Genomic DNA, 10,966 nt, shown 5'->3' on the forward strand with positions numbered 1-10,966 from the left:
GTTCAAGATAATCTAGGGCATTCCGGAACAATCCACACAAGTGTACAAATTCAAGCCTCACCTAGAACAATCTAGATTAGGCAAGTTGTATCTAGAACTATACTAGATATTTTTGGATGTAAGTAGGGAATTCTAGAACCCTCCATTGAGGAGGTTACTTAGGCCTATAAATAGGAGGCAAGGCCATTTGGCCAAGCATCCAAGAATTGCAAGCAATTGTAAAGCTCTCCTAAGTTTCAATACAAAGCTTCATTTCTCCCATCTTCTAAGTGATCTTAGCATTCTCCAAGCTATCTTAGCTTTCTTTGTGATTCAATCTGGGGAAGCGAGGCTTCAAAGGCTTACTTAGCTTGTTCATCGAGGTTTTCAAGTCTAAGTGCCGCACGGGCGGAAGGCTTAAAGAGTCATCCCGTGACAGCTGGTATCAGAGCCAAGCTCGTGAATCACTTGAAGGAAAGTAGGATATGGCAAGTGGAGAGATGGTGTCCGGAGTCTCCGATCCAAGGGAGCGTACTGCCGAGGTCCAAGACGTTGCCAAGAGCAAGCCAAAGTTAAAGGACTTGCAAGCATCGATGGAGACCATGGAGGAGCGACTCGAGAAGGTGGAACAAACTATACTCGAGTTCGATACTCGACTTGATGAGGACGTTGTCGACAAGGAGGAAATCCAAACCATGGTGGACGATGGTAAGGATGAACTGCGTGGCTTGGTGGAAGGGCTACGAGATGAGCTCCTTGGCGCCCTCAATACCATGGCAGACAAGATGCGGAAGGAAGTCCAGGTTCACCTTGACAACATAGAGGCAAGGCTTGTGGCGCTTCAAGAGGAGATAAAAGACACAAGAGAACTTAAGGGAGATGTGGCGTTTTGTAAAGAAGCAGTCGTGAAGCAATTCGTGCAAGGGCCGAGGGAAATCAAGGCGTTGGACTCCAAGGTAATCGACTCCTTTAAACCCAAATCCTATAATGGGAAAAGGGAAGCAAAGGAGCTCGACACATTCGTGTGGAACGTGGAGCGATACTTCAAGTACCTGAAGCTTGAAGATGACGAGTCCAAAATCGCAACAACAACCATGTTCTTAGCTGACAATGCCCTTATGTGGTGGCGTCGCCGGAGCATGGAGATTGAACAAGGTACGTTCTTCCTCACCACTTGGGATGAATTTAAGAAAGATCTTATGTTGCACTTCTATCCCCAAAATGCCAAGTACGAAGCCAAGGAGAAACTAAGGTGGCTCAAGCAAACGGGGAGCGTCAAAGACTATGTCAACACCTTCGTGAGTTTGTTATTCGAGGTGCCCAACATGTTAGAGGAAGACAAGCTCATGTACTTCATGAGTGGACTGCAAAATTGGGCAAAACTCGAACTACAAAGGAGACACGTGCAAACATTGTCTGATGCCATTGCCGCCGCCGAATCCCTGATTGAGTTTAGATCAAGCCACCAAGGTGATTCCAAGTCCACGGGGAAGAGGGGTAACCATGAGAAAAGTGGGGGAGCACATAAGCCGAAGGATAAGGCTGAGACAAGCAAAGGGGCTGAGACAAGCAAACCGAAGGAGAAGAAAGCCGATAAGCATGACAAAGGCAATGGTAAGTCTTGGCAACCCACTTGTTACTTATGCAACGGCCCTCACATGATGCGAGATTGCCCACAAAAGAACGCCCTTAAGGCCATAGCTTTCAAGGAGGACAAGGCCGAGGAGAGTAACGATGCAAGGATGGGATGCATCCGTCTGCTGAATGCCATCCAAACAACCCTTCCACAACCTAAGGCTCAAGTTGAGGGAGGATCATTGTTCGTCGACGTCAAGACTGGTGACAAGACGACGCGTGTGTTGGTGGACACAGGAGCAACCCACAACTTCATGACGTCGGAGGAAGCTATAAGGCTTGGCCTCCGAGTCACAAAGGAGCCCGGTAGCGTGAAGACGGTAAATTCCGCTGCCACCCCCATCATCGGAATTGCGCGCAATGTACAAGTAGACATTGGCGCATGGAAGGGAAAAATCGACTTCACCATTGTCAAGATGGACGACTATGGCGTAGTCATTGGGTTAGAGTTCATGGACAAGGTACGAGCCTTTCCCATTCCCTTCTACAATATTTTCTGTATCTTGGACGAAGGAAGACAACCTTGCCTGGTGCCATTGGAGAGGCAAGCCAAGAAGTGTACCCAGCACTTGTCGGCAATTCAATTTGCCAAGTCCTGGAAGAAAGGCGAGCCCACATTTCTTGCAACCCTAATGTTGAATGAAGGGGAGGAGAAATATGGGCCTTTGCCGAAACAAGTGGAAGCAGTCCTTATGGAGTTCGCGGACGTGATGCCTAAGGAACTGCCAAAGAAGTTGCCACCAAGGAGAGAGGTCGACCATGCGATTGAGTTGGAGCCTGGTGCTAAGCCTCCCTCCAAATCACCTTATAGGATGTCGCCACCCGAGTTGGAGGAATTGAGGAAACAACTCAACGAGCTACTTGATGCTGGTTACATCCAACCCTCCAAGTCCCCATATGGTGCACCCGTCTTGTTCCAACGCAAGAAAGAAGGTAGCCTAAGGTTGTGCATCGACTATCGAGCATTGAACAAGATTACCATCAAGAACAAGTACCCACTTCCGTTGATCGCCGACTTATTCGATCAACTTGGTGAAGCAAGGTACTTCACAAAGTTAGATCTTCGATCGGGATACTACCAAGTGAGGATAGCCCCTGGAGACGAATCGAAGACGGCGATGGTGACCAGATATGGATCGTTCGAGTATAAAGTCATGCCTTTTGGACTGACCAATGCCCCTGCAACATTCTGCACATTGATGAACAAGGTATTCCATCCTTATCTTGACAAGTTTGTCGTTGTTTACATTGATGATATTGTTATCTATAGCAAGACATTGGAGGAGCACGTCAAGCACTTGCGCATAGTGTTCAAGACCCTTCGGGAGCATGAACTCTATGTTAAGAAGGAGAAATGCTCCTTTGCCACAAAAGAAGTAGAATTTCTTGGCCACAAGATAAAGGAGGGGAAACTTATGATGGAAAAGGGCAAGATCAAGGCCATTCAAGAGTGGGAACCGCCGACCAAGGTACCAACACTACGATCCTTTCTGGGGCTAGCCAACTACTATCGGAGATTCATTAAAGGGTACTCAGCTATAGCGGCTCCCTTAACAGACCTTCTTAAGAAGAACAAGGCATGAGAATGGACGGACAGGTGTCAAGAGGCCTTTGAGAGGTTGAAGAAGGCCCTAATGGAGGAGCCTGTACTAAGGTTGCGCGACCTTAGTAAGCCATTCGAGTTGCACACTGATGCTTCCGACTTTGCCATAGGAGGAGTGTTGATGCAAGAGGGACATCCGATAGCCTATGAAAGTCTCAAGCTAAACAATGCCGAGAAGAGGTACACGACCCATGAAAAGGAGATGACCGCCATCGTCCATTGCCTTAGAATTTGGAGGCATTACTTGATTGGTACTTCCTTCATCATCAAGACGGACAACGTTGCCACTAGCTACTTTCAAACCCAACAAAAGCTCACACCTAAGCAAGCAAGGTGGCAAGAGTTCTTAGCGGAGTTTGATTACAAGCTAGAGTACAAGCAAGGAAAGGAGAACGTGGTGGCCGATGCTCTAAGTAGACGAGTAGAGTTAATGGCCACGATACTTAAGCCGCAAAGCCATCTCTTGGGCCGTGTCCGAGAAGGTTTATCACATGACGTCCAAGCCAAGAACATTGTGGAGTTTGTCAAGGAGGGGAAGACAAGAAGGTTTTGGCTTGAAGACGGCTTGCTATACACCAAGGGCAAGCGGATCTACGTCCCAAAGTGGGGAAGCTTAAGGAAAGAAATCCTGAAGAAGTGCCATGACTCAATGTGGGCAGGACATCCTGGCACTCACCGCACGTTGGCTTTGGTGAGCGATGCTTATTATTGGCCACAAATGCGAGATGATGTAGATTCCTACGTGAAGACTTGTCTTGTGTGCCAACAAGACAAAGTGGAACAAAGGCAACCGGGAGGACTGTTGGAACCACTTCCCACCCCATCAAGACCATGGGAGTGTTTAACCATGAATTTCATCACACATTTGCCCAAGTCTGATGGATGTGGATCTATCTTCGTCGTGGTCGATAGATTCACCAAGTATGCCACTTTCATACCCGCACCTGTGGAGTGCACAGCTGAAGTAGCTGCACGCTTGTTTCTAAAGCACGTGGTGAAGTATTGGGGTGTTCCGAGGAGCATAGTCAGTGATCGAGATGCTCGCTTCACGGGCAGATTTTGGAAGGAGCTCTTCAAGCTACTTGGCTCAAAATTAGACTTCTCCACCGCTTTTCATCCCCAAACCGATGGACAAACGGAGCGGGTTAATGCACTGTTAGAGACTTATTTGCGGCACTATGTTAGTGCCAATCAACGAGATTGGGCTAAGTTACTTGATGTTGCCCAATTCTCTTATAACTTGCAACGTTCGGAGTCGACGGGGAAAAGCCCGTTCGAGTTGGCTATAGGGCAACAACCCTTGACCCCAAACACGGTCGTGACTGGCTACACGGGGAATAGTCCAGCCGCTTTCAAAACCGCTAAGGAGTGGCAATTAGCCCACGAACTTGCTCGAGCTCATTTGGAGAATGCTTCAAAGAAGATGAAGAAATGGGCGGATCGTAAGCGAAGGAATGTGGAGTTCCAAACCGGCGACCAAGTCTTTGTGAAGCTTAATGCGTCTCAGCACAAGAGTACCCGTGGCTTGCACAAGAGCTTGTTGCGGAAATATGAGGGACCATTCCCTATCATCAAGAAGGTTGGCAAAGCCGCTTATGTCGTGGAACTCCAACCCCGTCTCAAGTTTCACCCGGTGTTCCATGTGAGCAACTTGAAGCCTTATCATGCAGACAATGAAGAACCAAGCCGAGGTGAGTCTCATCGAGCACCCCCTTTGATGACGGAGGCATTTGACAAAGAAATGGAGAGCATCGAAGCCAAGCGTGTCGTGGTGCGACCAAGACAACCAAAGCATGTGGAGTACTTTGTCAAATGGAAAGGGCTACCATACTCCGAAGCAACATGGGAGAAGGAGACGTCCTTATGGCAATATAAGGACCTGATTAATACATTCGAGAGGCAAGAGTCGACGAGGACGTCGACGGCTTAAGTGGGGGAGGATGTCACGGGCCATATGTTACAAACAAAGAAAACGCCCAAGACATCATATATCTAAGCCCATAAAGCCTTGTCTTCATAGAAGCTTCTGGAACGTCCCGGAAAAATCAAGAACATGGCGGACCGTTCAAGATAATCTAGGGCATTCCGGAACAATCCACACAAGTGTACAAATTCAAGCCTCACCTAGAACAATCTAGATTAGGCAAGTTGTATCTAGAACTATACTAGATATTTTTGGATGTAAGTAGGGAATTCTAGAACCCTCCATTGAGGAGGTTACTTAGGCCTATAAATAGGAGGCAAGGCCATTTGGCCAAGCATCCAAGAATTGCAAGCAATTGTAAAGCTCTCCTAAGTTTCAATACAAAGCTTCATTTCTCCCAACTTCTAAGTGATCTTAGCATTCTCCAAGCTATCTTAGCTTTCTTTGTGATTCAATCTGGGGAAGCGAGGCTTCAAAGGCTTACTTAGCTTGTTCATCGAGGTTTTCAAGTCTAAGTGCCGCACGGGCGGAAGGCTTAAAGAGTCATCCCGTGACACTAGGATGCATGAGAACTAAGAACAATTAACCGACATAAATAAAACTTGTAAATTTAATTATAACGAATATGCAATTGTAGAACTTGTTCAGAGCATACAACTAGTCCAAGACACTATAAAGGAATAATATAAAATTGAATAAACAAAGAGATGGATCCTACACAGAGAGGACTCGAAGATGCCGATGTGGGAATGCCTTGATGCCGAAATTGTACGCATCGAATCAAAGTCTTGAGTGGGTGCAAAACAAAACATGAATGTTTCAAGTTGATATATAAGTAATACTAAAACAGTTAATCTTTAACGTACTAACCCCAAGGTTTAGAAAACTCATTGTATAATATGTAATAGGTTATATATATATATATATATATATAAACAAATATCTTCATTCGCTTGAAGGCACTACATCTTCCGATCGAAGCCAATTAATATAAATATCTTTTGGCTGAAGCCATCTACAAACGCCCGGCCGAATATAAATATCTTCTGCTTGTAGGCACCAACCAAATGCTCGGCTGAAGCAACCAACCTACGTCCGCCCGAAGCCAAAATAAATATCTTCCGGCTGAAGCCACCAACCTACGCCCTGCTGAAGCCAATATAAATGTATCATTCGCCCGTAGGTAGTATCATTCGCTCGTAGGCAGTATCAAGTGCTCGTAGGCAGGACCATTCGCCTGTAGGCAGTAACATATGCCCATAGGCAGGACATTCACCCGTAGGTAGATCATTTGAATACCCACTAAGTAAGTACATAAAAACATTAACATAATATTTCTAATGTATATCTAAATCGGAGTTCAATAGCTAAAACATCATATCGTAAAACCACGTTCACAAGTATGTATATAGTCATCAATCATATATACCACAAGGAACGAAAAGTTGATAAAACATGATAATTCATAAAGCATGAAACCAATTTACTCATAAACGTTTCATAAAACGTAATCAATAAATCATGTTTTTCATGTATGCATTTCTAATAGTAAAATCATGAATTTTAGAAGGGGCCCACTCACCTTACACTGTTGGCAAAAAGCCATGCAAACAAGGGTGGACGGAAATGCCACAAACAATTGCACCTAAGCACATAAAGGTACCAATTAATAAAACTATACTAAAACGGTTGAATTTCAGGAAAAGGATGTCATAAACAGATTTAGGTCATCGAAAAACATAAGTGGGGACCTTGGGTACCCCCATGAGCCGTCGCACGCACCCTCATGTGTTGCCACACGCCATTTTGGGTCGTCGAAAAGTTCGCCGGAAAAGTCGCCGGCACTGTGGGCGACGATGGCGGAGCACAATACCTCCAGTGGAGGCACATGTGCTCCATGCACCAGCCAAGATAGAAGCCCACGCGCGCCTACGTGCAGGCCCATGCACCACCCACGTGTTGGCTAGGGCTTTGGGATTCGACTGGGTCTGGGCTGGATCCGGGTCGGGTTTGGTTCCATTTGGATTGGGCTTAGGTTCTCTGAGTTGGACCTCAAGGTTGGGCCTGGGGTACTTAGGTCTGGGCCTAGCCTAATGGGCCAGCTTCCATGGTCCAACAAGTTGGGCCGTCAGGTATGTGGATCAGGTTTTGCTTAATTCCAGGTAGGGTTGGCTGATCTTGTCGAAGATGAAGGCCGGAGCATTCCCAGCTCCAATTAACTCCAAAATTTGACCAACACAAGTTATGCAATACATGGATTTAAAGCTATGGAGGAGGGGAAGAGGACTATACCAAAATTTGGTCCAATTGTGGCCGAAGTTGGCCGGAAAACAGCCTGGAAGGCGACGGTTTTCTCCGAAATTCGGGAAGGTTTCCTCCAAGTAGTTTTTTGCATCTAGCAAGTGAAGACAATGTAAAACTTACCTCCATTTAACCCTAAAACTTAAACCACATGTTACAAAGGGCTTACCTATGTCGAGGATGAAAGAAACTCGTCGGAGTTCAATGAGAGAGGGAAGGAACAGTGGTTTCCGCCACTGTGGTGTACTACATGATAGTCCTGGGTTCGAGATCTTGCTTGGAAAATCCTAGGGTGGTAGTGTTTTATGGTGTCATCGCTATTGTGGTTGTTCTAGGGTGTTTGTGGCTCAGAAAGGAGAGGTGAGTAAAGAGAGGGACTTGTGAGAGGGAGAGATGAGAGATAGGTCCTAGAGAGAGCTGTGAGGTTTTCCAAAGAAGGATAAGGGGAGAAGGAGAAGAGAAGAGAGAATGGGTCGGGGAACCAAAAAGGAAAGTGGGCCCCACTAGGCACACCAAACAAGATCCAAAAACAACCCAATTCAAAATATCTTCAACCCAGAAGTGAAAATTACAAAAATACCCTTCCATTTTGTAAATTCCGGGATGGGTCGTCACATCACTAGAGTGACCCCTCACATACTTTTCCTTGCAGTGAAAGCACAAACCATTTTTTTAGGTCTACTTCCTCAGGAGTTAATCTTCGAACATTGTTAAACTTGGGATGAGTATTAACCATTGCTCTATTAGTGACATTTTGCAAGACTGGAGATCAAAAATTTGGTTGAATCGAGGGTGATTTGTGCCAAGATTGTATCGTCAAATCAGATAGTTTGGCATCAATTTGTTGAGCAAATGCAGAAATTATGCTTTTAACACCCCCCCCCCAAAATGAAATAAGATTTCAGCTTAAACAAATTCTTTACAGAAACTTCGAACTCAAAGGGTCCGAATTCTTGACAAAGAATCTTCGTGAATTCTTATCAAGTTGGGTAATTTGAAGGGCACTGTGCCCATTGGAACCATTTGAAAGCTTCTCTCTCCATGTGGAAAGACACAATTTTAACTTTCTTAGAGTCTTCTATATTAAAGAACTCGAAGTAATGCTCAGCTTTATAAACCCATCCCAAAGGATCCAAGACCTTATAGTCAAGGGAAAATTATTGTTGGAGAAACCCCAGGCCAACATGATGATTAACACAGATCCATTCCCTGAAGCTCCAATCAACATGATAAATCTTAATTGGGTTGAGAGAGGTAAAGGAAAAGTTAACTTGGATGAAAGAGGAGAAAAAAGCCAGTATTGTGTAGCAGATGTCAGTGTGAGTATGAGCTCGAGGTACCAACATCAGGTGCCATCATCGATCGAGAGTTGGTCAGAATGAGAGAGATAGAAAAGTAGGACGCCCACAAAAGTATTCTTCGAGCTATGGAAGCAAACAAGGAGACTACTAAGAATGTCTTCAAGATGTTGGGAAAAGATTCAGAGCTTAAGGGTCTATTTGAAATGCTTAGAAATTTTGAAGCTTTTGAAGAAGTAGAAGATAAAGAGGCGACGTTGCCATGCTGGGTGGATGTTAAGGTTCCCCAACCAACTAACTACTGCAACATGAGACAAGGAAGTCTTGAAAGAAACATGAGCTCGATACCACCAGTTACAAAGGTAAATTCAGACAGATTGGGCCGAAAGTGGTATGTAGTGAGCAGAGACGGAAAACCTGTCCAAGAAATGGGGGCATCCATGATAAGAAGGGTTCAAAGGCAACACAAAGCTCATATAAATTCAATGAAAATGCCTGCTGTTTTAGAAGCTTTTGAAAATGTTAGGTTAGAGAATTTTACCCAAGGAGGAGAGAGATGACTTAGTTAGAGGAAAAAGAAAGAAGTAGAGAGGGCTAATAGCAAAACTAAAGGTGTAGGGGATCATGTTCCTCAAAATCCTCATCCAGAGAAGTACATAATATTAAAAAGAGCCCAAGAAAGCATGGTGATGGTACTTACACCAGGTTGGAATCCAGAGCCCATTTGTTTTGGAACCACTTCTCTTGAAAGAAGGATGCCTCCACTACCACAAAAGGATATTCCTTTTGGAACTCTAAGGTAGCTGCATGATTTTAATGCCATAGGAGATGAGGAAGTGCCCGAGTTGATGTTAACCAAAAATGCTCAAGTATGGATGGATAAGTTTCTGTGCTAGATTGGGGAGAAGAATGAATGAACGTTTGGACCTAGCAACTTTCACTTGAACATGACCTATGTAGTGTCAGCCATGTTCTGTGCAGAACCAAATCAACTAGCAGTAATGAAGGATGATTATGTGGCACAAGAGCTAATGATGACATTTGTAAACATGGAAGAAGTTAATAAGAAGGAATGAAGCCTGGTAGACTTACTCGACCCCACATAAAAAAAGCTCGGGAGGGTTTATTATGACAAGATGGTGTTTAAAAAGCCAAGTCTGGCCTTAGAAAACCATCTAAAGCCCATATATGTGACAACTTATTTGGAAGGAGTTCCCTTTAAAAGGGTGTTGATAGATAGAGGGGCAACAGTTAATGTGCTACCATTTAAACAGATAAAGAGACTTTGCAAAGGTGAAGAAGACCTTATACCTACTGATCTCACAGTGTTTTTTTTTTTTTCTGAAGCTATCACCAAAACTCATGAGATACTGCATTTAGAGGTAGACGTAGGATCCAAGAAGATTATGTTGACATTTTTTTGTGGTAGATAGCAGCTCTACCTATGGGCGTTGCTGGGAAAAGATTGGATACACCAGGGTCTATCTGTACCATCTACTTTGCATTAACAATTTTCTGTTTATCATGAACCCACCACTGCAGAATAAGGATTTTGGGAGATAGTAGAGCCCGAGTCATGGTTATTTCTCCTCACAACTAATGTTGCTGAGGCTAAGTTCTACAATCACAATGTTGGGATCCTACAATCTCTAGGTGCTGATCAGAACGGCCGCCATACCAAAGTGTCAGCCCAAAAGCTCTTAGAACAAAGACTTTCTCTCACCTAGGAGGAATGGGACATGCCTCATACCTACTTGCCAACACCATTGATGACAAACCAAAAAAGAAAGGACCAAGTAATAGCAGTCAGGTCCTTAATCAAGAGACTGTTGAACAATGGGAGAGAACGAAGAAAGATCAAGGAGAAGTCAACCAAAGAAATGGCAGAGTGGGGAGAAGGAACTTCAGGCACCAAAGATAACCAAGGGAGGGAAATTTTGGAAGAAGAAGTGAAGGTAGCCATTCACATGGCAGAATGTATATATGACTTGGATTAGCCAGAGGAAGAGCCCGATGCTCCAAAGTCAGTAGAATTTTTGTTTATAGAGCCCGATAAACTAGCACCCGAAGTTCAAGACCCCTTAGAAACCATTAATTTTGGAACTGAGGAGGATCCGAGGCCAATACAACTCAGTGGCCTGCTGGAAGCAAGAGATAGGGCAAAGATAGTTGATCTTTTGTACGAATTCAAAGACTGTTTTGTATGGCATTACATAAAAATACCTA

The 10,966-nt window shown here is 44.6% G+C and overlaps 1 protein-coding gene across 1 annotated transcript; it reads left to right on the plus strand.

The window, feature by feature from the left end:
- The first annotated feature begins 219 nt into the window (after positions 1–219).
- On the plus strand, positions 220–3,197 carry LOC148690056 (uncharacterized). The gene has a single exon (XM_088687169.1). The coding sequence runs from the start codon at positions 465–467 to the stop codon at positions 3,195–3,197; it is 2,733 nt and encodes a 910-aa protein (XP_088543295.1). The 5' UTR covers positions 220–464.
- The last annotated feature ends 7,769 nt before the right edge of the window (positions 3,198–10,966 follow it).

Source organism: Pyrus communis, chromosome 16 (genome assembly GCF_041283825.1).
Source record: "Pyrus communis isolate YQ-2024b chromosome 16, ASM4128382v1, whole genome shotgun sequence".
In the NCBI taxonomy this organism is placed as follows: Eukaryota; Viridiplantae; Streptophyta; class Magnoliopsida; order Rosales; family Rosaceae; genus Pyrus; species Pyrus communis.